At 45.8% G+C, this 24,376-nt stretch overlaps 12 protein-coding genes across 12 annotated transcripts; 4 read left to right on the top strand and 8 right to left on the bottom strand.

The window, feature by feature from the left end:
* Positions 1–409: 409 nt before the first annotated feature.
* V865_005130 (uncharacterized protein) lies at positions 410–2,609 on the bottom strand (the record flags this gene model as incomplete). The annotated part of the gene is made up of 7 exons (XM_066228903.1): positions 410–879; positions 928–1,354; positions 1,406–1,608; positions 1,659–2,022; positions 2,076–2,113; positions 2,165–2,387; positions 2,448–2,609. The coding sequence occupies 7 exons, from the start codon at positions 2,607–2,609 to the stop codon at positions 410–412; spliced, it is 1,887 nt and encodes a 628-aa protein (XP_066085000.1).
* Positions 2,610–3,415: 806 nt separating this feature from the next.
* On the bottom strand, positions 3,416–4,810 carry V865_005129 (uncharacterized protein; the record flags this gene model as incomplete). The annotated part of the gene is made up of 1 exon (XM_066228902.1): positions 3,416–4,810. The coding sequence occupies one exon, from the start codon at positions 4,808–4,810 to the stop codon at positions 3,416–3,418; it is 1,395 nt and encodes a 464-aa protein (XP_066084999.1).
* A 504-nt stretch (positions 4,811–5,314) lies between these two features.
* Positions 5,315–6,524, top strand: V865_005128 (uncharacterized protein; the record flags this gene model as incomplete). The annotated part of the gene is made up of 2 exons (XM_066228901.1): positions 5,315–5,743; positions 5,790–6,524. 2 exons carry the CDS (start codon positions 5,315–5,317, stop codon positions 6,522–6,524), a joined length of 1,164 nt encoding a protein of 387 aa, XP_066084998.1.
* A 605-nt stretch (positions 6,525–7,129) lies between these two features.
* On the top strand, positions 7,130–9,020 carry V865_005127 (uncharacterized protein; the record flags this gene model as incomplete). The annotated part of the gene is made up of 2 exons (XM_066228900.1): positions 7,130–7,331; positions 7,390–9,020. The coding sequence occupies 2 exons, from the start codon at positions 7,130–7,132 to the stop codon at positions 9,018–9,020; spliced, it is 1,833 nt and encodes a 610-aa protein (XP_066084997.1).
* A 242-nt stretch (positions 9,021–9,262) lies between these two features.
* V865_005126 (uncharacterized protein) lies at positions 9,263–11,382 on the bottom strand (the record flags this gene model as incomplete). The annotated part of the gene is made up of 11 exons (XM_066228899.1): positions 9,263–9,449; positions 9,507–9,560; positions 9,614–9,726; positions 9,780–10,078; positions 10,132–10,175; positions 10,229–10,392; positions 10,448–10,616; positions 10,674–10,894; positions 10,954–11,016; positions 11,072–11,221; positions 11,284–11,382. The coding sequence occupies 11 exons, from the start codon at positions 11,380–11,382 to the stop codon at positions 9,263–9,265; spliced, it is 1,563 nt and encodes a 520-aa protein (XP_066084996.1).
* A 1,139-nt stretch (positions 11,383–12,521) lies between these two features.
* Positions 12,522–14,178, bottom strand: V865_005125 (uncharacterized protein; the record flags this gene model as incomplete). Its single annotated transcript, XM_066228898.1, has 2 exons — positions 12,522–13,880; positions 13,972–14,178. 2 exons carry the CDS (start codon positions 14,176–14,178, stop codon positions 12,522–12,524), a joined length of 1,566 nt encoding a protein of 521 aa, XP_066084995.1.
* A 333-nt stretch (positions 14,179–14,511) lies between these two features.
* V865_005124 (uncharacterized protein) lies at positions 14,512–15,762 on the bottom strand (the record flags this gene model as incomplete). The annotated part of the gene is made up of 5 exons (XM_066228897.1): positions 14,512–14,649; positions 14,719–14,855; positions 14,920–15,036; positions 15,106–15,218; positions 15,290–15,762. The coding sequence occupies 5 exons, from the start codon at positions 15,760–15,762 to the stop codon at positions 14,512–14,514; spliced, it is 978 nt and encodes a 325-aa protein (XP_066084994.1).
* Positions 15,763–16,106: 344 nt separating this feature from the next.
* Positions 16,107–17,601, bottom strand: V865_005123 (uncharacterized protein; the record flags this gene model as incomplete). Its single annotated transcript, XM_066228896.1, has 2 exons — positions 16,107–16,562; positions 16,627–17,601. The coding sequence occupies 2 exons, from the start codon at positions 17,599–17,601 to the stop codon at positions 16,107–16,109; spliced, it is 1,431 nt and encodes a 476-aa protein (XP_066084993.1).
* A 569-nt stretch (positions 17,602–18,170) lies between these two features.
* V865_005122 (60S acidic ribosomal protein P2) lies at positions 18,171–18,735 on the top strand (the record flags this gene model as incomplete). The annotated part of the gene is made up of 3 exons (XM_066228895.1): positions 18,171–18,329; positions 18,485–18,646; positions 18,715–18,735. The coding sequence occupies 3 exons, from the start codon at positions 18,171–18,173 to the stop codon at positions 18,733–18,735; spliced, it is 342 nt and encodes a 113-aa protein (XP_066084992.1).
* A 236-nt stretch (positions 18,736–18,971) lies between these two features.
* Positions 18,972–20,603, bottom strand: V865_005121 (uncharacterized protein; the record flags this gene model as incomplete). Its single annotated transcript, XM_066228894.1, has 1 exon — positions 18,972–20,603. The coding sequence occupies one exon, from the start codon at positions 20,601–20,603 to the stop codon at positions 18,972–18,974; it is 1,632 nt and encodes a 543-aa protein (XP_066084991.1).
* An 842-nt stretch (positions 20,604–21,445) lies between these two features.
* Positions 21,446–22,217, top strand: V865_005120 (cyclin-dependent kinase regulatory subunit; the record flags this gene model as incomplete). The annotated part of the gene is made up of 7 exons (XM_066228893.1): positions 21,446–21,489; positions 21,546–21,565; positions 21,662–21,731; positions 21,810–21,916; positions 22,001–22,018; positions 22,116–22,135; positions 22,203–22,217. 7 exons carry the CDS (start codon positions 21,446–21,448, stop codon positions 22,215–22,217), a joined length of 294 nt encoding a protein of 97 aa, XP_066084990.1.
* Positions 22,218–22,685: 468 nt separating this feature from the next.
* On the bottom strand, positions 22,686–24,282 carry V865_005119 (uncharacterized protein; the record flags this gene model as incomplete). Its single annotated transcript, XM_066228892.1, has 11 exons — positions 22,686–22,961; positions 23,023–23,085; positions 23,149–23,163; positions 23,230–23,323; positions 23,401–23,466; positions 23,542–23,553; positions 23,614–23,698; positions 23,792–23,861; positions 23,926–23,939; positions 24,022–24,094; positions 24,256–24,282. The coding sequence occupies 11 exons, from the start codon at positions 24,280–24,282 to the stop codon at positions 22,686–22,688; spliced, it is 795 nt and encodes a 264-aa protein (XP_066084989.1).
* Between the last annotated feature and the right edge of the window lie 94 nt (positions 24,283–24,376).

Below are 24,376 nucleotides of genomic sequence, written 5' to 3'. Positions count from 1 at the left end.
TGTACACGATCGACGTGTAGAGGAGATCTTTTAGATAGAAAAGATTGAACAAAGGATCGTTCATTCGGAATGGGAACCATCGCACACTGGGTATAGGGGAAAAGCGCGTCGATCGCTTCACCTGTTGAAACGAATCAAACGGTCTTCGCGCTAGTCCATCAGCAATTAGTTCCATATAGATTCTCTTTATGTATCACATCCATAATCCGATCAGATCGGTGCTGATAGTTTGCATCTGCTGATAAAGCTGTTGATGCAGACTCCGAAGATTCCGGATGACCCTTATCATTGATTGCATCGAGACTATGAAACATCAAAAGTTGCATGCCATTATAAAACTTGAGTAATTGAGTAACTGAATATCTAAGAGGACAGCTGGAGCTACGAATCTAAGAGAGAAAGACTATTCCTACTTCCTCTCCATTTCATATGTGGAACTAGCCATCATACCTTGTTCCAGCGCATTGACATCATCGGTGTGATCGTCCGACTTGTGGTCTTCCGCTGGGTGGATCACTTCCTCACCCATTCGCTTTCTCATCTCGTCCCTCTCCTCCTGTCTCATCTTAGCAGCTGCATTATCCGATTCTTTTGACATAGCTCTACCCTCCAAAATCCTCTGGATCTCTTCGTCGGTATAAGCCCAGAATCGTCTCTCTCCGCTGACAAGTTTCCTCAACCAGGGTGGCAATAATGCCAAAAAACTGACTCGACCTTTACCATTGGGTTGTTTGAGGAAAGCAGTCGAGTTGTAAGGTTCTTTGAGATCGTGCCATCCAGGAGGGAGTAATCGAGGTGAGACCTTACCCGCAAGCTTGGGGAGGTTGTGCAGGAGGATGAAAAGGATTAATCCAGCGATTATACCGTATGCAACGTTGTCTTTGGAATTGTCAGCAGAAGTCTGTTTTGTAGAGCGCATACACTTACAGGTGAAAGGAATCACGGCGATAACCACGAACGCAGGGATGGCATCTCCCATATAATCCCAGTTGATCTTAGCTGCGTTCTCCATCATCATAGCTCCAACAACGATCAATACAGATCCAGTCGCCCAGGCAGGGATGTTACTGAGGATAGGAGCGAAGAAGATTGAGATGAAGAACCAGAATGCAGTGGTGATAGCTGTAAGACCGGTCTTTCCTCCTTCACTGATACCACTGGCAGATTCGACAAAGGGCGTGCAAGGGGAGGTACCGAAGAACAAACCAGAAAAGGCGATGCAAATAGAATCGACGAGGAAAGCGATCGAACTGCCTTCAAAGTCACCATCTCGAGCATCGTATAGACCAGCTTGCTTGGACATAGCAACCATGGTACCGGTTGTGTCGAGAAGATCGACGTAGAGGAAAGAGATCTATAGGAGATATCAGATGCGGAACTTGTTTGAAAGAAGAGAGTAACTCACCAAAGCAACCCATACTTTCCCATTACCATAAGCCTTCCAGTCCACATTGGACGGGCCTAAAAGCTTGAATCCTCTCGCCGCGACGACATTCTTGAAGAAGTCAAAGTTGGAGTCGCCAACCTCGGTGTGAGGGAAAGCGGTAACGGAGGTAGGACGGGGCCATGAAATAATAGAGACAAGAAGGATGGGCCAGAGAAGGGCACCTGAGATTGGGTGAGCATGATACGCGTGACGTTGAATGGAATTGACTTACCTTTCACCCGGTATAATATCAAGAACGCAGTAAGAACACCTCCAACGAAGATACCCAGCCACATTCTTGGATCTTGTAATACGTGACTATCACAGAAACCCGTTGTTGCATCTGCGAATTCCGATTTACATCCTCCTAATTGCAGGGGGGTAGATATACCTCCTGTGATAACGTTGAGACCACTGGAACTAAGACCGATGATGGTAAGGAAAAGACCGATACCACATCCGATGGCAGTGGTGATAGATCTAGGGATGAGACGGACGACCCATTGTCGAAGACCGAGGATGGTAAGAGCGAAAAAGATGATACCTTCGAGAAAGACCGCGGCGAGTGCTTCAGAGTAGGAGATGGGACCAGTGCCCTGAAACGCTCGGGAGGTTAGATGGTATCTAAGCAGAGAGTAAGTGTACTCACGTTGAATCCGACTTGACTGTATGCAAAGTACGCGTTGACTAATAGAGTTGTCAGCGGATGCCAACATGTACATCGCAAATCTCGCTCACCTCCCAAACCCGGAGCCAAACCTAAAGGCATGTTCGCGAAAAGACCCATCAGGAAAGTTGAGATGAGGGAGATGGCAGAAGTAGCGGTGACATAATCCCTTGAAAGCTCATTCTTACACAGAGCGTATTCTGTGTTGGCAGCACAGATAGGATCATCGGCAGTTCCCTCACAAACACAGGGACCGCCAGAATCAGAAAGAATGGAAGCGTTGACACTGATGATCTGTAGTGATGCATATACCATTAGACTTATATTTGTATGCATACATAACAGCCCACTCACATATAACATCGCAGCTGCAGTGACGGTACCCGCTCTGAGCTCTGTCAAGAACTTTGACCCTGGTCTAGCCAAAGGATGTCCACTGCCTTCCAACCTGAACCATCTTCCGATGAACGTCTTTGCGACCGCCTCGTTGATCGTATGAGGTGAGAAACTAACCATTTCAATGGAGTTGTCGAGTGTGGGAAAGACAGATTGTGCGGGGGCGCTGGAGAGATAAACTATGCTAGCCTATATATGTATGTATGGTCTTTCCAAACATTGGAGTCCTTATCTATACTTTGAGGTGGAGCGACAAAATTTCGAAATTTTTGTTTTCGTATTTTTTTCTATTTTGGTTTAATTTCTACTGATAAGGGAAAACCAACCGCATGGGTCTAGGGGTACTCGTATACACCAGCCTGATCTACAATCCATTGAAAATCCTCCTTCCTCAACTGGAATCGTAGTTATCCGGAAGCCGTGTGACAACCTCAGGGAAGACTTCTGGTTGGTCGATAGTCATACCCGTAATCTACTCATGCAATGTAAGGTTCGCTTGCAAGCGATTTTATCGGATGACCATAAAACAACGCGTCTGAGCCAAGACTGTCCTGTCCAACAGTAAACGACCCTTTACGCTCATCCGGCAATCCCACAGTCACATACAACCGTTTGAATAAGCGTCGTAAGATATCAGCCCTGTCTCAAACATATAAAATCAGATACGATGATAGCGGACATAGATAAAGGTAAGCTATTTGACGACTTCTAACAATATCGATAGCACACCATTCTAGCTTTCTGGCATACGTTCGTAGCCATAGAGATAGATACCTTTGTCATCACCTCAGGCATCGCATCGCATATCTCGACATCTCGATATCAATCCTCCTACATTTGCCGTGACACGCAAATTATAAATATGATACATCATCCTCACTCAGGATACACTGCGTTAGTACATTGATCACAATGCATAACACAACCTAATCACCATGTACACGCGACCAGTTTGCCCCTCCTTCTATCCACCCCAACAACCCTTGAGCAGCTCTGATGGCTTCGTTCTCGCTATGCACGAAAATCGTATTGGCATCGGTCAATCTTGGCTGAGATGGTGTATCTTCCGGAATGATACACGAGGTTAACCAGGTATCGCTGACCCTCTCTACCTTTCTCAAACTGCCCGTTTCTATCACCACATGTCCTATTCCCAGTAGAATCGCCATAATATCTGTATGAAGTCTATCTGAGATGATGATCTTCCCAGTGGAGATCATCGACATGGCCCATTGTACCCTCAACAACGCAGCTTGATTCCAATAATCCATAAAAGTGGTTTTCTGTCCAGCACCATTATCAATCTCACCGAAATTCGCCTTGACAGGTCGCTTGATATTACCCCATTCATCTCCCCAATCTCTGATGGCGACGGTATAATCACTCAGCCCACTCCATACATCCGCATCTTGACGATTCTGTCCACCTTCCTTATCCCCTCTGGCTACTACCACGATGTCGTGCTGGGCTGTAGAATGAAAAGACATTGTTGGCCAGCCGAACGGACTGGACACTTGTTGTAGAGCTGAAGACTGCTCGAAAGAGGTGTAGAAGCTTCCTTGCAGGTTCAAGATTGTCATGTCGGATCCAGGAGCACGCATGATGGGAGGGGTGAAAGGGGAGTCTTGGTCGAAGCCAATAAAGAGAGCAACGTCCGGTGTGAGTCTCACTTGTACTCCTGTAAATGTCTCTTCAAACAATCTAAGCGATTCACTATCTCTGGCTACGATCTCCACATCTGGGTGACTCTGGTACGCTTTCAGTGACTCCTCGAGCAGGTCAGATGGTCTGTCCAGGTTGAATTCGAACGTCTGCGGGAAATGCCGTATTTTTCGATTAGGTAGATCGGTCAATATCTCATTTCGTAGTTTCTGATGTCCTCCCCATATATCTCCAAAGTTCCCACCTCCGTGTAGCAGTATAGCCGTTTGACTGTGAGGTATGTCTTCCAAAGCTGCTTCTAACTCCGGTACACTATAGTCATCATGTTGACACACATAGCGGATTTCTATCCCCAATGCTTCTAACAATGCGACTTCACCGAGCCATATCGCCGAATCACCCGAGTTATGGTGCCATGGTGCGTCTAGGAGAGCTACGTGAGTGATTCCTGATAGAGATTCTGCATAGGAGGAGAGAAGTATCTGCCGTTGATGCTGTATCGAGTCGAGACACGGAGTGGAGAGGGATGTGACGTAGTGAGACCATGATCCATAGACGTAGGAAGCTTGTTCGGCCTGCGAGTAGAGCAAGAGGATACTAGCTGCTATGATCGTTGACAGTAAGATCAGTCGATTGCGAGAGGATGGGGAGAACAGCATGACGGCTGGCTTGGTGATAAGACTGGCGTTGGGAAGGAACTAATCAGTGAGTTGATTTTTCCATTCATCTTCACAACGATGGACTCACCCAGCTCAGACAAGCTTGAGTTCCCCGTGACACCGTGAGAGCTGCGACACTGAGTCGTTCACTATGCAATAGAGATCCGATAAATCTATGATACCATGCACTGTAGACCGCTTTGTCAACATACCAGCAGTGATAAGCATCTTGACACTTTCCATAATCGTCAAGGAATGTCAAGTGGGCTGGATTCTTTCTCACACAGCTCAATGCTATCAGGGCATGTCATCTATTTAAGCTTCCACTAGCGTTTATCTTTACGAGACCCCTGTTTCACCATGTTTCCGTAGCGTATTTAGGTATTTCCGAGGCCGAAGCCTGCATATGGCCTTCAACATGACAATATTAAGCCATGACATTGCATGTAGACGAAAGTTGATGCATGAAGATGCTCTCAATCAATCACCATACATGGCCGAACAATGTTCAGAGTATTCTTGCCCCTGAGGGCGATCCATAGTCGACTTCTGGCACCTACCACTGCCTACCTCGATTCCCGAGGGTTATACTCCTCCTTATCCCGCTCGCCAACTGAGAAACCGAATGAACTGGGTGCAGAAGGATCCGACAATGGACCGAGCAGACTGGTCGTCTTCCTCACGGTCTCTTTTCATATTACTATCGCATTGTCCGTGACACTTCTCAACAAATGGGCGCTGAATAATGTACCACTGCCTCAAGTCTTGCTAGCTTTCCAGACGGGGATATGCGTACTTCTATCTCTTGTGGTCAGGATGTTTTCACCCGACTCAGTTGGACCGCTTCTGATGGATATTGGAGAGCTTAAGCGACTCTGGCCATATTTGTTCATGAGGACCGTCGCAGTAGGCATGAAAGTGTGGTGTTTGAACGTGAGTACTCTTTTTTTCACGTGCAGCTAAGCTAATGCCTGTGCAGCTCGTGCCAGCTTCCTTCTACCAGGTGTCAAGAGGTCTACTACTCCCTGTCACCGTATTCCTCTCGTACATGTTCCTCGGCAGTAAAATCTCCTCATCTATACTCAAGAGCATCCTCGTCATCTGCGCGGGCTTCGTCGTCGGATCTATCGCAAAGTACGGGGGGACAAGCTCTCTCGAATCCTACTCAAACGTTACTCAAGTCGCTTCTGCTATGTTGGACCTTGGCTTCATCCTCGGAATCGCTTCAACCTTCACCACCGCAGCTGAAACGATCGTTGTCAAGGTCTATGCCCCTAAGCTGTCAATCTTCAGAGCGGTATATACAACATCTCTTGTTGGTTTTGTCACTTTCACGAGTCTCTCCTTCTTCTCCGGTGGATTTACAGAATTCTCAGCTCTCCGGTCCCACGCCCAATCCGAAAGTACGACCATTTTCAGCTCAATCGGCATATCCAGTGTAGCATACTACCTCGTATCCATCGCTGCTGTCTTGCAAATCACAGTCACCACGCCCGTTACCCATACCATATCCACCGCTGTACGAGGGGTCCTTCAAAGCCTGCTCGCCGTCATTCTACTCCCCAACGAACAGCTCTCGACTTGGCAAGTGATCAGTATCTGTTTCATCCTCCTTGGGTCGATAAGGTATACGTGGATTAAGGAAAAGGAGAAAAGGGAAAAAGAGGTCCAGACTGCCAAGACCGATACGGAGAAGGAATCAGGGGGGGTATAGCGGTGTAGCTGTGTGCATACATGGTATCGTAGTAGAAACCTTAAGACTAATAGATGTAGATATCATATAATTTGTGTTGAACTCAATGAGATACGCAGTTTTTGTGTAGCAAGAACACTTGACTACGGATTGTATGCTTTGACCTTTCCTTCTTTCGGGTTATCACACTCGTCCATGTATTCATTCCCATGCTAAACTGTTTGAGATAACAGGAATGCGTTCATTCCTTGACGTCACAGAACAAACTTTGGAATCCAACCCTGAGCTTAGCCACCTCGGTGAACGAGGCACTTACCAAATCCTATCCGAAACGTGAACTTGGCAGGTTAAACTGCCGAAACTAAAAATCGGGGTTTGGGGTTTCGAAGATTTTGGGTGATACACACTCTCGCTGTGTACAAAGACATCTGTGCAACCTGAGTTGTCAGGATACCTGAACGATGCTAGTTTCATCCTAGTCTGTGCAAAGGCAAGGGTACTCGTATCAAAGGTGCTTGAACGATATAACATGATATGTAAAGCTAGGATGTGAGGTGGAAGATATGAAGATGCTACATTACGATTCTCTATACTCATCGCAATCCCATCAATGAGCACCATCGACAATGGTAGTGACATTATCCAGTCCTAAGTGGATTGTACGACTAGCCAAAATAACCTTGTCCCTGTTGACAGTCCTCGTTGTTTTCGACTTCTTCCAGCCGGTCTGGGTGACAGAGGCCACAGGAATCGAGGCTAAGACATTGAATTCATATAGATTTCGTAGATATCTCAAGCTGAATGCTAAGAGGATTGCAAGGGAAGAGAGTGAGTGGAAACGTCTACTCTCGAGATCGAAAGTGCCCCAGAGCTAAATGATCTTCAGACCTCGAACAGCATGTATTCCATGGCAAATTTAGGCCAGCCTGGATCTCACAATCAGCTCATGCAACCCTTTCATCGACTCCAGCTGTTCTGGTAGAAAACTCCCCTTCCATATCATCAACACCCTCCGAGTCGTCTTACCAATCCATCATCGACAACTCCCCAACCAGCGAAGGCGCAGAAACTTCAAATCCGCTGGTTCTTATCACCGAGCCATCATCCTCTCAATCCCCCTTCAGACCTTATCCCCATGCAAACCCGTACAAAGGGACGATGTATCACATGTCCACCTCTATTCACCCTACCAAAGATCTCGACAAATCGCACTACCAGCTCAGCTCGTTGTGGTTCGTCGAGCAAGATGGGTACGATGATTGGATGGGTTTGCACGTCCAAGCTCGTTTGCCACCTAGTGTTTCTCACCTCAAATTCGCTTGTGTATACACCACAGCAGATGGCAATCAGACGGAAGAGGTAGAAGCAACGGTGACTAGGCAAGCGAGGGACGAGTACCTCCTGATAGAATGTCAAATGCCTTCGTGGACTCAAGATCAGATGGATGCCTCTGCTTCAGAATCTGCTAGGACCTGCTCCATGAACATTATCCGTAACGGGTTAGTAGAACTGAAATCCTGGTTCGACCTTGGTAGATGCTCGATCGAAGATACTGCTTCCGATTCACCTCATCTAGCTTGGAGAGAATCAGCCTGCTTAGAGCAATCAGATAACCACGATACCTTGATCAAACAGGTTACAGGACCCGTTCATACCATCTCTGCCTCCGACTGGTCACCCGCGGCACCTACCAAACAGCTAAGTATCTGCGTATCGCCCGTTCGACTTCAACCCTCAGACGAAGAGGAGGGTATAGTACCACTCAAGAACATCGTGGAATGGCGAGTATGGCACATGTATCAAGGTGTGGATAGTGTCCATTGGTATTCTCGAGATCCGAAATTCCACTCTTGGATAATTCAGCTCAACCATCTACTCAATTTACGAGATACCTACCTTGATGCTCCGGTTCTCTCTCAGCAGTACGCATCCGTAGCTAAGGATTATGCCGATCAAGCTGTATATGCAGCCGACTGTTTGATGCGATACGGGTTTCAAGACAAGTTCCAAGCTTATATTGATTTGGACGAGTTCATCATCATCCGTCAAGACCCCTCTCGCAATGCTACGATTCGCAGACTTGATAGTCTAGAAGATAATATCGGATCGATAGCAGCGGATCATACTTATTATGGAGGAGAGCCTTTGGACCTGTCTCTACCTTATGACTCGGATACATTTCCACCCAACGCATACACAAGGTGGGACACGCTAGAAAAACACGATGGCTTTCGCAGACAGAAATCGATTCATCGCACTTCGGCAACTAAGATGCTCTGGGTACATTCATCAGCTGGTCTAGGTGGATATTACATGAGAAAGGACGATACTATCTCTTCAGAGGATGAAGATGGATCGTTGGAGATTCTACATAATAGGAATAACAAGCCTGATAAGTTGACTTTTGATATACCCGTTGATGCCCAGACGATAGATTCTTGGAAGGATACTTGGACGGACCTTGCGAGAATACTTGATAGTAGTGATTTCGAGCCATTGCATGTATTCAGACTATGAAAGTTGACTTATGTATCAGTAGTAGTATAGATAGTATAGAGCTTATAATGTATTTTCTTATCGTTACATATCTCTTTGCAAAGCCAGATAATTCATGACATGACGTGAAGAAACAGTATGGTATATATTTAATGGTCCGTGTTCCTTGTTCTATGATCTATTATTCTAATGTTTTGATTATGCTGGATGAGTTGTTGTGGATGATGAGATGAGATAGGTGATGATATTATGTTTGTACGCGATTATACCATAGCACCCTCGGCACTGGTTCTGGCACTGGTTTGTTGGGAGGATTTCCCTTCCTGGCCTTCTCGGTGGGTAGATCTGGCGTAAGCTTTCTCGGAAGCGAGTTTCTGGGTGCTAGCTTGGGATTCTTTGAAGCTACCTGATTTCCAGGCGGGAGTGTGAGAGAGGTATAAAGCGTCGACCCTGGAGTATTCATGTCAGCAGACGTTCATTAGCAGTGCGTATAAAGTCTCAACTCACTCCTCGATGGACATTCCTTTGGTCTCGGGGATACAGAAGTAGGCAAAGGTGAATCTGCAGCGGATCCGTAAGCAGTTGCATCACACCTACACTTGCAGGAGACTTACGACAAAGCAAGACATCCTGCCCATACAAAGGTGATCCCAGTTCCGATAATAGCTTGAATTTGAGGAGCGGCAAAAGCGATGATCAAGTTGAACAACCAGTTGGCACCGGTACCCTATATTCTCTGTCAGCGATAGTCTTTTCTTCCTGAGCTAAATGATGACTTACCAAAGTCACACACAAACTACTCAATCTGATAGGGAAAGTTTCACCACATACAACCCAAGCAACTGGACCCCAACTTGATGCGAAACTCGCCACGAAGAGACAGGTGAAAGCGATCAAGACGTCACCGGCGATCTTGTCATCTGGGTAAGCCTTTGATACGGATCCAACGACAATTTGACCAGTAAACATCAGAGCTGCACCGATAAGTAAGACGGGTCTTCGACCGGCTCGGTCGACAGCGAGAATACCGGGGAACGAGAAAAGGACGTTGACAGAGGCGAGGATGATTTGGAAGATGTCTGAATGTTCTGTCAGCGAGGGTCGGTTTGGGTGTAAAGAGAGGAATACTTACAACTGTTATCGATACCGGCAGTTTGAGCAAATTGAACACCGTAGCTGTTGACCTGTTTTAGCGCAACGGATCTGGTCATCTTGATTGACTGACTTACGAGAAGAAGAAGTTGATACCAGTGATCTGTTGACCAATCTGTACAAAGATACCAATCATAGTCCTCCAGAGGATTCGATCTTTGGTGGAGAAACATTCCAAGTAACTTGCATCACCTTGTTCTTGATCTTTTAGCGTAGCTGCTCGAACTTCCTCCATCTCGGACTGCAGAGTAAACGTTAGCCCAAGATTGCATTGTTCTAGGATGACCTTTACTCACCTCGATATCGGGGTGATCCATTGGAATACCTCGGAGATTAGCCAAGTTCTTACGGCAGTGATCCCACTTTCCTTCCTTGGCGAGGAATCGAGGGGATTCAGGTGACAAGACGAATCCGACGAGTAACAAAACCGCCCAGGCCATTTGTAGACCTACTGGGACTCTCCATCTGTGGTAGGTATATCATCAGTATATGCTAACGTAGTAATAGAGTGGTTGGACTTACGATACATCACCGGCGTATGAGCTCATACCCCAATTGGTCATTGCCACACCCCAAATACCGAGGGTGACGCACAATTGGAAAGATCCAGTGACCAAACCTCTGAATCTTGGTGGGGCAGCTTCGGCTTGGAAAACTGGTACCAAACCTGATGTAGCACCGACACCGAGTCCAGTCAACAATCGAGCGACGCAAATTTGTCCATAAGTGTTCATGGCGGAGGTCTACCGGATAGCTGAATGTCAGTGGAAAGCGGAGATAAGCGGGGATAGACTGGACTCACTTCGATAGCAGCACCGATCAGGTAGATGAAGATGAAAATTAAGCAAGTGAGACGGAGACCGAACTATACAGCTATTGTCAGTCTCATCGCATTTTTAGTTTCGGTGGAGTGGACTCACTCGATCGGCTACTGAACCAGAACCAACAGCACCAATAGTCGCACCAACACTCAATAAACCGGTAATAGCACTTTGTCTGGTCGTACCGAGGGTGCATACGCCACTGGCATCACAGACACCAAATCGTCGTTGATACGAGTCCATGTTAAACTGGAGGTGTACCGTACAATGAGCCCAAAGCACATATGATCCAGAAGGAGATGCGGACTCACCAGACCACTTCCTTCAGAGTTACTCCAACCGAAGAGTACACCCGCCAAACTTTGGAACAGACATAATGTCAATGCTTTCTTACTACTTCTGGGAGCCATCTTGTCGAATTTGCTGAGCTACCTCCTATATAGGATGTATTCTTTATGATTGTTTGTCAAGAATTATTGTATGAATTATGTATATATACAAAGTAAAGATAAGAGAAGAAAGATAGAAAGTTATGACAGAGATATGTTATATAACGAATGTATGGGAAAGACTTCGTCGTCCGTTTGTTTAGTCCAATTTGATTTTTTCCTTTCTCTCGTGACGAATTCCGATTCAAATTTGTATGTACCAAGAGAAACGATCTCGGGTCGTATGTAACCCCATTTACCCTTTTGCGGATACGATTTCATCCCCTATATCATTCTCCAAGCCCCGTAACCGTGAATATTCACATTCGCATCCCCCCAAATCATACCAAGCAATTACCAAGTATGTTGTTTCTCAAACCGGTTAAATTTTTCATCATGCATTTTACAGCATGCAAGTATCGCTTTTCGGTCATAAGCGAGTGTGAGATGACGGTTCTAGCACTATAATCCGTAATTGGTAAGGGTAAACAGACGACCCAAAAATTATTTTCTCAAAGGTTATGCCTTTGCGGAAGTTTTCGATTAAATACTCTAAAACCCTGACATCAGGGTGTGGCACACAACTGCCGGCGGCATAGTAGAATGAAGCCTTTGCGTTCCCGCCGGTATGTGATCCCTCGGCCGAGGACGATTCATAATTTTCTCGGACAACTCATTCAGACTAGGACGTCATGGGTCAATGTCAAACACCATCGCAACCCTCGTTTCGTTCACACTGATTCATTCGAATCCTTGCGGAGGCACATGTCGTCTACATGAATCGATCCGGGTTGTACGGGGATGACAAAGCACAACTGCGTGTCAGCAACAATACCCCATGTGGTACTTGTACAGTGAACGGGGGCATATCTTGCACTTCGATTGATCATCCCGAATCCACACGAGGGCCTCGTGGAGGTACAGAGGAAACAAGAAGCCACACCTAAAAATCATTCGCGTAGACGTCAAGCGAGGAATACTGCGAGTGGGGTTAGCGTTGTGACCGATTCGATACATGTCGTGCAGTATCCCCTATAACATGTAACATTTTGCATAAAACAGTTTTCGACAATATAACATGCCCAATATCCAGAGATGGGAAGCTTCCTATTCGACCCATCCTACCAACCAGTATAATTCCTCCCCCTGGCCTTCTTGATAATCCTCTTCTCTCCCACAACTCTGTCTTCTCTTCCGCTCCCTCCAATCAGTCTCCATCCGGGTCTCCGATCCACGCTCTCCCTATGTTCAATCTCTCGTATCTCCTTCCTGAGGAGATCCGTCAATGACCGACTCAATAGCTCGTCCCTTCTAGGTCCCCACTGTTTCACTCTAATTGTATATTCGCAGTTGGGATTAGTCCCAAATTGGTGAAGTGTCGCTTGAGCAAAGAATGACATCGAAGGGAGATATTGGGTGAAAGTCCATTCCGGAGGTGTCTCGGAGGGTATTGGTGGATAAAGAAGCAATGTGAGGCTGTCTAAGTGCAGTGATGGTTGGGGTGTTGTATTTGGAGGAGAACCTGAGCGTGGAGAAGGCGAAGAGGGGTCTGATGATGACGAACTTGATGAACGCGAACGAGTTGACCTCGGTATATAGAACGGAGCATAATTTTCTGAGACGTCGATAGATAAGAGTAATCTCTTCAGTTTGCTTTGCTTCTTCGACCAATCGATAGGTTCATGACATAGTAGATCATGTAAACTATATTTCGGGTATAGATCCGAATTTTGATGGATGTATAATTCCAATCCTTCGAAATGTTCACAAAGTATCTCTACCATTTTCAAATCGTCCAATACTGGTGCCGGCGGGATCACATCCGGTTCACCTTGAATATTTGCCTGAACATCGTTGACATTCCCATCTCGATTGGGATCCTCCAAAGCTGGTCCTTGCTGTTCATGTCCTTCAATCGGTCCCTCCGAACTGACCAGCGTCACTGATAAGTGCTGCGGTAACTTCTGACCCATCTGACTGACTTTCTCAATAGTATCCACCAATTTCTTCCTAGTCACCGGAGCTTGTATCCTAAACTTTTTGAACGGTTGACTAAATATTCCTTTTTCATCCAACCAAGCTTCCATCAACTTATCTACCACTTCTCTCGGTGTCAATTCCGTTTGATCCCTTCCAATCAATTCATCTGAGCAATCGATCGAGCCCGCTTTCACCTGTATATCCCACCCAGGCGGAAACGTCTCATGTTCACCATACATCAATATGGGCGCGCTGATAGGTGATATTGCATAGTTCCGAATAAAGTTGAAGTATCCTGCTGCCGTTGAATCCGGAGGCCGCACGAGCTCGAGGTATTTGTAGGCTTCCCGAATCTCACCAAAAGCGCGGTGTGCGCAATCTGATGTGTATGCTTTGAGCAGATTGGGAAAAGTCATGAATATTGAAGGACCTTTGGCTGTACTCAGCTCAGCGGCTGTTTCGAGGTATCGTACGGCCAAGGTATAACGACGGAGGCGTTGCTAGAAACATGAGAAGGGAGATCAGCTTTCACGGTATGATAATTGGTCGGACAATCGAAAGACAGACCAGCTACGAGCCTGTTGAACTCACGATAGACCTGCAATGATCTTTCAACCTGGTATAGCTCCAATGATTCATCTCTCTGAACATCACATCCACCACGACGTTGAAATTCTCCTTGGATAATGTAAGAGTATTCAGCAAGTCTTGAGGTCTAAGATAGCTCAGTATTCTCACTCGGATGTGGGGGAGTGACCAGACGAGAGCAGCAGGGGAGGGAGGATCGAAGCTGGACATGTTGGCTGGTTATGCTGTTCGATGAAGAACTGTATCTGACCGTATAGCTTCTTGCTGCGTCAGTGTCTTTATACTGGCTGTAGACGCATTTGAGCATATGTGCATCTGTGAGATGAGATGCGAGATGTGATTGAGGAAGGTTAGGATAAGATCATGCCAGTGGGAAGATGTCATCATGCGTTTGTGTTTTCAGCGGATGAATTTGATTCCGTTGGACAACATCAACTGGACCCGGACACATGCTAACAAGATGAAGAGTAGGCAAGGTATATATGGTATCAGAAGCAGATACTTCTCCTGGTATGACTGATGATGCATGCAATACAGATTCCCCTAAGTCCTTCTACCGACATCCACACCGTATCTTCCCCTCTCCCTCTCAATCTCTTCTTTACTCCTCATCCCTTGACCTTTATTCTCCCTTGGCCCTTTCTTGCCGAACAGACCGGTACCGAATCCTGATGGGTTGCCCTGTGGACGCAAATCACTTGGTTAGCTGGGTGCAGCCACCAACAACACAAAAAGAAGAAAATCACTTACACCACCGTGTAATATCTGGATAGTCGCTTTGAGTACGTCCGGTCTATTTCTAGAGCCGGTGATCATAGCGCTGGCATCTTTGATACCACATGCAGTGAACAATCGATGAATCATCGGTGGGACCATCAGACCGAATCCTGTACCGGGATGGGTCAGCCAGACAGACACATCATAACGAACCAAGGGAGGTTCCGCACTTACCTGGTGGTCTAGCTCTTAGATGTACTTTCGCAGCACCCCATTTCCCAGTCAAATCTTTACCTTCTCCCCAGAGCGTACGAGATTCATATCGATTCACATAGTCCATCGAGAGAACGGCTGAGATAAACATATGCACATGAGCTGTAGTCTTTGAGATAATCAAAAAATTGGCCAAGTCATGCTCACCTTTATGGAAAGCCGCATCGGCGGCTGCAGCACCATTATGACCTCTACCTCTACCTAATCCTACCAATCCTCGTTCGGGTGATCCAACAACTACATAAGCTTGGTTTACCCCCCTACATTGTACGCAATACAAAATAAGCAGCCCATCTTTGGTATATGGTTACAATTAGACTTGCACACTTACATCTTTCCCTTCTTTGTCATATGCTGCACTTTCCTACTCCTCACTACGAATCTATTCAGCCCCCTCAATTCTTCCCTGCTCAATCCAGATATAGCCGAAAGCTTCTGTTCCTTCCTCAATGCATTTTGATCTTCCAGCGTCGTAGGGTATTTCGAAGGGTGTGGAGGGGAGAATAAAGGTGATGGATGATTATAGTGTTTATGTATAGGTGAATTGTAGGTATTTGGGAAATTCGGTAAACGAGGGACAGGAGAATAAGGGATCGAGAATGCTTGTCTTGGTAGACCGCTTGGTTTGTTTGATGGTGGTTCGGAAGGGGTTGATGAGGATGGGGATGAAGATGAAGATGTAGGAGGTAGATCGGAAGATGAAGATGAGGATGTCGACGACTCAGCTACTGTCGATGCTGACCTGCGAATAGTCCTTGATGATGAGCCTATCGCTCTGAGTGGGCGTGTGATATGCTTTGACATGGTGTTATTGATTTGAATATATGTGTGAGAATGTATAAAGATATATGGACGTGAATTGATAAAGACATTGATAAAAAGTCAATAGACGCATCGAACAGGAAATCTCACCGTAGAGATAACTCCGAAAACACCGGATGCCACCGTACATCACTCTGATTGATGTGGCACTCCTCCTACATGTAAGGATTACGAGGTACTACCCATCTATAACACTATGCATGATACAACGAGAGAACCCGAGGACAGGGACATACAACGAGATGCAACAGATCACTAACAGCTACAAGCTCAGAGAGCACATTATTTCAGGTGAAATTATCGAGGAGCTACAATGATCTACCGACCTACCCACCCCATCTAACCCATTCACTCCTCAATACCCATAACCTCCTCAAAGCCTCTTTCTCTTCCTCCCTCCAGTCTAGTAACTCAGTATCTAGGCCAAATAGCTGCGATATACCTTTGAGATCATCTTTCCCACGAGTCTTTTGCTCTTTCAGATGTACAGAATCAACTTGACGAGAGATACGAACGATCCTTCTAGTCCTTATGTTCTCTTCACTAAGCACGTTTGTACAGGCAGTATCGATCTGCAATTCCTTTGTAGACCTAGAATATACGAGCCGAGCCCTGGATGCGCTGTTGGTGGATTCAGTTCGACTCGATAGTACTGATGTTTTCGACTTATCATTTCGGGGGTGTGGAAGTATCAGAGCAGTTTGGATCTGAAAGGTCAATACGACATCAGGTGGCGTTGAACAGGTGATCGATAGATGTCCAAGCGGATGAAAGATTTTGATCTACAACATGAAAGGCCAAGTCAATGTCAACGGGTATACTTGTTTTGGGGGAAGTGAATCTCACCCTCGGTGTAATCCTTTTAAACCCTTCTACCACCCCTCTCAAATTCTCCCAATCTCTCCTATCCCCCTGACCCCAATGCTCCGCATGCGAGATGTTCAATATTCTCTCCCTTTTCTTCCCCTTACCATCTCCAATAGTGAACTCGACCAAGCTCCCTCCCTTCTTCACCTTGAAGATTCGTCCAACTACGAGATAAAGGATCATCTCGTAGGAAGATGGTTGAGAGGGGATGTAAATCGTATCTTTCTTGTTCTTCTGAATGGGGACAGGATGAGAGGTAGGTGAGAGTGGATAGGAAAGAATTGGTTGGATAGTGTCTCTTGTAAAGGGTTGTTCTCGGTGTATTGTATCCGGTACGAGAGGAGAATTTACGATTGCTGTCTTTGCTGTAGACATTTTCGGTTCGACAGTCATACTAGTGGGCGGAGGGTATTCAGATACGTTTCTGTTGATCGTTGTTGATGAATCAACATGCGGGGATCTAGGCGATTCTGGCGGTGTATGAGGTGGAGTAAGAAGAGCTGAAGATGAAGAAGTGACGAATCGGACATTGATTTGGTTTTTATTTCGTTCATGTACGTTTCTCTTGATCCCATCATAAGAATCCAATTGTCTCATCCGATCCCCTCTGAGCTCCTTCTGATGTTCTTCATCTATATTCTTAGGATTTGGGGATTGTTCGTATTGGGTTTGTGTAAGCTGAATGGCCGTTTCATCTCCATCCATCGGCTGAGGTATCCCCAATCTTTCCCTACGTACCTCCTTCCATCCCCTCTCCAGCTCTCGAAGTGGTGAAGGAGTATCTTCCAGGGCCTGACTATACCTCAGAGTGGATCTTAATGCTGCTCGACGGGGTGTCGATCGGTTGAGTTGGTGTAGCGTAGTGGGGATGAGTCCAGGTGAGTTTCCATGCTCGATGTTTATATTCTTAGTGGACAATGGTCTTCGTCGAGTGGGAGGTATCCTCGAGGTCATTGGGCGCATGTGATGCCCCGATCGGAGTGTCCTTCGATGATCACATGGGATGTATGCGGTTACTTGACTAGAAGTCTGTGAGATGAGAGATGAGGAGAGATATGTGCTGAGTCCAAGGTGTTCAGAGTGGACTCATCGGTTAGCTCATGAAACCGAAGTAGTCACCAGATGCGGAAGAGTCCGTCACCACGTGGCTGGTAGCAAGGGAAGGGCTTATCACCGATATCGGATTTTAGGTGCTCACCATGAGTGTGCCACACTGCATAATCCCGTCCAGTGCCGTGGTAATGTAATTTCCATTACTGACACTTCTCGTGGTCGTTGTCGCTCTGTAGTTTATCGAATTTTGACAACGACGTTGACTACTCTTCTACTCCTCCTCTTCATCATCAACAAAGGCTCAAACGTTCTCCTGCTTGATAGCTTAAACTTGGTTGACGTGCCACTAAACAACAAAACAAAGTGAGCGAGGTTCCATGTCTGGCTGGGAGAAAAGGAAGGATCTGGCGAGATCGGATGAGGAGAAGTTGGATGAACAAAACGCTGATTACCTTGCTACCCACCTATAGATGAAGTACCTCGCCTCCTACCTCCTCCTCCAACTCGGTGGTAACGCCTCCCCCTCCGCTGCCGACGTCAAGGCTCACCTCGAGACCGTCGGTATCGAGGCCGAACAAGAGAGACTCGACAAATTGATCTCTGAACTTGACGGTAAAGACATCAACGAGGTGAGTGGGGTTGTCTTGATCTCGAATAATACAGTTTAGTATCCTGGGACGTAGGAGGATCTTCTACGTCTGTATAGGGGATCACCAGGAAAATCATCTTCATCGCATCTGCTATGCAACATACTGAACTCTCGCTAACTTCCCTAAACCCATAGCTCATCGCTGAAGGTTCATCCAAACTCGCTTCCGTCCCATCCGGTGGTGCCGCTCCTTCCGCTGCTGCTGGTGGTGCTTCCGCCGCCGCTGCCGGTGGTGATGCCGCTGCCCCTGCTGAGGAGAAGAAAGAGGAGGCCAAGGAGGAGTCCGATGATGACATGGTGCGTAGACCTTTCGCGAAATATGATCATTCATGCTTTTCGTATGCTGACTTTCTCGTGTTCAATAGGGTTTCGGTCTTTTCGACTAAGCTCATTCGCTCAACATCTTCAATCGACTTTCCTCCGTTTCATTGTAGATTCATCAACTCGTCTATCTGGAGAACAAACGTACACTTTGGGTTTCGATAGACGGGTTATATGGAATGCATGATATGTCTACCTCATTTAAGCCATCGACTGGGTCGAAGAGATTCTCGGAAGCACCATGCCAAGACACTGACGTCGATGTATGGGTTTCATTTCACACTCTTATTGACATATAACCCTATAACAGCTGTAAATCACCTAAACCCGATTCTGTTATCCTATCCATTATATGGAACATCGGCATCACATAAGTGATATCTATAATTGCACGCGATCCATCCCTTGCTGCTCTTCCTGTACCACCTACCACGATCCCCCCGAATTTCCCATCTCTACTTACGACCCCTGCGCCTGAATCACCTTGATCGGCGAATGTGGATGATTTACGGAATTCAAATTCCCATTCATTCATCATCGTTATTGCCCATTGTTTTATCCATTTCTTTGAGGGATAAGGATACCTCACCATTGAAAATACAGACATTGATTTACCTAGTCTAATTCCGTTTTTCGCTCCTCGCATTATGACGGCTAACGATGATTTCTCCATATCATCTTCTGTGAGGATACTTTTTAACCGTAACATATCGGCTTTATCGATCTTGAGAAGAGGTTGTTCCGTTGACCAACTTGCCATCCTAAATTCTGACCGATCGTTTAAATCGATTATATTGGTAAGAGTAGTTGAACAAGGAAGTTTATCTTTATCCAATTTGATTAAAGCCCAATCATCTCCCCAATCATTGAGCCCTCTACCGTGATCTACATCTAAGTCCACATCAACCTCTGCCTTATGGTCGTGTTTGATCGGTGGATGATAATGAACGATACCTATCCTTCTTTGCGATTCTTGCGACCATTGATCCGCCAATTCTCTTCGAAGTTCTTCCAGATCTTGTATGTCTAATGGATTATAATCCAATACATACTTTGCTCTTCTGATTAGACTCTCAGTCTTTCCTACGTTAATAGAATCGATGTCGACCCTGGCTTTTTCAACCTCCTCCTGGTTCTTCCTAATAAGATATTCTATCTGTTCCATACATTCTTCAAAGAGATGATTGCATAATACAACAGGAATAGGAACGGGGACATCTGTATCGTCAGACTCAAAGTCGGATACAACATGACGAGCTGTAAGTGCGTAGAAATTTCCTTCTTCTTTGGTGTTTTCCAAATAGAAAGAAGTCGTCCCGTAGGAATCGGATTTACAGGATATAGGTGTAGTTATACCTAGACCTATCGCTGTTGAAAGTTTCGAAATGATCGAATAGGTCACATCGTCGAACGCATAGATAGGAGGTTCTTTCAATATCAGCTTTGGGTTTGGTTTTGGTTCTTGTCCAGGACCAGGGCCAGAGAGTAATATCACTTGTGATTCTCGTATTTCAACTTGTACATCCACTAATTCAAACGTTCTCAACAAGGTTATACATCTTGCCACTAAATCTCCACCTCTAGCGATCGATATTGATTCCGGAGGTATACCGATCCATATCAATGGAGAAGCCAGGTCGTGATCTTCTTCTTCGTCATAAGATATACGTAGGATATCCACCGATACGGATGTTGCTAGCTGTGTATACTCATCGATGACTTTGAGCAGTTCGGGTCCAAGAGCGGATTTCCAGATTGAACAGATTGGATGAGATGAATCGACAGATCTTATTACTTTAGCTTGAGGGAACCCGCTGTCAATCTTGGATCGAGGTTGCGTCCATTCAGAGGGATCACTCCGTGCGATTAATTTCGGACGAGATGGGATACCGTAGTAATACCCTGCAAAATGATCTGGAGTATAGATGGACATGATAAGTTACACCGTTGATCGTTCAGTGGATGATGACTGACTTTAAGAACAGAATGATTACAAATGAGTGGCAAGAAACTCTGAGTATTCATATATAACCATATATGCACTCGTATGTGACATCTCCTCTAGTTTAGCTTGGCAATGACGATCAAGTAGTCGTAAGGCCAGGTCTTGTAGACAACGTAAGCATCCGCCTCTGTCCCCATATGACCATTTCACCTTCTTTCAGTCTCAGATTCCGTCCATTCTCCTGCTTTCTCTCGATCTCGCCTTGGCCACTGAGACTCTATTCGATAAATCCTCTCCAACATTCCTCAGTTCAACTTCCCATCCCATCCCCTGTCACCACCATGTCTTCTCCGCCACGCCCTTTCCAGCACTTCACTGCCGTCCTTTTCCTGTCTCATTTCTCATGTATCGGCCTCCAGGCTCAGCCTGTCATGCTTGCCTTCCCTCCATCAGTACAGTGAATGCATCCATCCTTCTTAGCTATACGTATGCATCCTTGCATATGAGGGTATACGAGTCCAGTAAGAGTACACGTATTGGGATTTGATCCCGTTCTCATCCTCCACCATCGTTCTCAGAACATTCATTCATTCACGTCTCGACGAGTAAGATCTTACGCGTTTTTTCCGATTAACTTGCAATTCTCATCCTCTCATCCTCTCATTCTCATCCTGAAATACAACTCAAACCTGATCACTATCGCAGTCAAACATAAGCACAAGCTTATAGAAACTCTCTCCGTCTCCGGATATACAGATCAAGCAAGGAATACCATCCGAACCGAATTCATCAATCGGATCATCCCATAACCCTCCCATAGATCAGATATCATGTCCAAGAGCAAGCAGCCCACCATGGAGGAATTGGCAGAGAGGTGGGTACTATAATCACAAGTGGATATGATGAAGCTGACTAGATGGATATATGCAGGATCATATATTCAGATCGATGTACGTGAAGTCAAATTCTCACTCCCAAATTCAAGCCGAAAGTATGAAAAGGGGATGGGTTCGACTGATTGAGGATTGATTCTGTTGTCACGATAGACTCAGATGATAGGTTCGAATATCGACATGTGATACTTCCAAAAGCCATGTTGAAGTACATCCCAAAAAGGTGTGTCTGTCTATACGAATAACTCTATGGACCTCGAGCTGTGAATGGTTGGAATGCTTACGAATGCCCCTATCCCAGTTATTTCTCACCGGATGATTCGGGATTATTGAGAATACTTGAAGAGAATGAATGGAGAGGGATAGGGATCACGCAGTCTTTAGGATGGGAACACTTCGAAGTGCATGGTGGGTCATCCATTTCGAAGATGTCGTGTCACGAGGAGAGCAATGGTTGATCGCTGATTTTCCGGTTGTTGTTACCTCTTATAGCGCCCGAACCACATATCTGTGAGTTACTGTCACACTCTCGACCACTCCTGACTGATGGTGTTGATTCTTTGTTCAACTCGTAATGTCATACTGACCTGTCTTGAAACCACATCAGTACTGTTCCGACGACCACTCGTGAGCCTCCGTCGTCACCTCTTTTATCGCTCAATCAGATCCTTGCTGACCTCTTCTTTCACCACAGCCCGCTAAGCGATAACCACTCTTTTCATCTCTTCCCACGCGATTCAGCGATTCAGCGGCTTATAGCACATATCGAGGTGGTAATGACTCAAAGTTTATAAAGATGGTTGGAAAGGCCATGTGGAGTAGTATCTGTGCAGTAGAGATTTCTTTTCCTTTCTACCGTTTCAGCCAGTCGATCAATTCGACTGGTAGTTTCTTCATATACTTCGTTTTCATCTCTCATCTTTTCCTTTTCAGGCTGTTTCACAGTAGATCTTTTGATGTCTTTCCTCTTTGACCATCTTATGCAAAATCATCAAAGACAATTTCCAGAATAAATGATATCATACCATATCATCGCATATACAACAAACATAATCAATAACCAATGAATGATAAAGCCTCAACGTTATGGTAAATTACTATTTCACATGGATTGAAGAACCTCCCTCGATCCAAGAGGAAGAGACGAAGGAACATATCTAGTTTGGAAAGTCACCAATCATAGTCCCACAAATGAAGATAATCTACCTACTACCGCTAACAAAACCACAGCTATCACCCACCTCCAACTAGGTATTATCATCCAATTCTGCGCTCCGTGTGGTTGAGGTGGACGATTGATGATCGGTTTGACATCTTTCGCTCCTATCGTATTTGTGTTTGGGTTGACATCTGGAGCAGGGGTGTTGGAAGATGAAACATCTGTGGATGTGGATGTCGTGGAGTTGGAGGTGGAGGTTGGGGTGGTGGTATTCGGGGCTACGACTTTGGATGTCTCAACGTCGATTTATGTCAGCTTGGTCAGTCCTCGAAAGAAGAGAGAAATGGGAACTTACGGAGGCAGATGAAGGGTTACCTTTGCCCATATCGGGTAGATCTTTCATCTCTGGTTTGGCATACTAACCATGAAAGAGAAACAATCAATATCCAATCTCATGTTTCAGAGGATAAGTTCGACTCACATCTGGGAAGATTTCCTAAGTCATTGAAGAAACCGTGAGCTACTAGCGAGCTATGAAAACACCACTGTTCTGACAACTCACTCGGAACTTCTTATTGGCGACATTGAACGCATGACTCTGCTTTGCCAATACTTTCTTATCCGATTCGCTCGTCTTGACAGCCCCAGCGGTGATCCTAATCACAACTTGTCAGCTTACTGTTGAACGAGCTTCAGAACAAAATCAGCTGATCAGAAGTCTATTGTTACTTACTCGTCCGAAAGCATGAAACTTAACAGACCAGTCAGAATAGTCGCTACCGACCACGCTGCGTTCCACCTATATATGGTGACTATGGATCAGCTTGACTTTTCTGGCTTGCATCGCCTGATCACTGAACGTAGGTTGACATACGTGCTTGGATGACTACGCAGTACAAATCCATTAGCTAATCACTCCCGGGTAAGTGTATTGGATCCGACTCACTAAGAAGTCATACTCATACAGATCTTATGACCCGTCTCGAACCTTCCTGAAGGTGTGAACATCTTGACGTCGGGTGGCTTGAATGCTACGAGAAGGGACCAATCAGCAGGAGTCTCACGACAGCTATACTTCCTTCGATCTACCAGATGTACTTAGCTATCTGATGGAGGGTACTCACGATAATCGCTAGGGAACCAAATCAACCCATGATACTCTCCTCCTTCGTACGGTGTATCAGGTGGTCCTCGCTGTATTCATACAGAACATGTCCATAAGCTGAATCCTAAAAGACCTGGGGATTGCAGAGCTCACAATGATGAAATGCCCTACATCGTATCAAGGGCATCAGCTAGTATCGCCTGAAATGTATCTGGCAGACTGATGAATTCAGGTTAAACTTGAACTCACAATCGAGAATGTTTTTCTCCTCTGGACAGGCCCATATGAACGGTGGAGGTGATTTCTGCATGGCGAGGTACTCCTATTGACATGTATCAGCTATGTAGCCATGCGGAGCTCGAATTAGCAGACCTTCTGGAGCTGTAGAGAAAAGGAAAGTCAGTACGCTGATTTTCCTTTCTGCACGGATGCGAAGGAGGAAGAGAGAAACGAGAATATGACTGAGGATGGATAAGGACATACCCTCTTCTGTGCTACTTTCGTGGCCATCTCTTTCGTCTGCGATCTTCTACGTGTCTATCTGATGTATGCACCGAGAAGGAATTGCAGGGTAGTGGGTTAGGAATGCAATCGAAGATGAAGG

This window comes from Kwoniella europaea, chromosome 1, assembly GCF_036810445.1.
Source record: "Kwoniella europaea PYCC6329 chromosome 1, complete sequence".
NCBI lineage: Eukaryota > Fungi > Basidiomycota > Tremellomycetes > Tremellales > Cryptococcaceae > Kwoniella > Kwoniella europaea.
The sequence above is the reverse complement of the archived record's forward strand: the minus strand, read 5'-3'. Positions and strand labels throughout refer to the sequence as shown.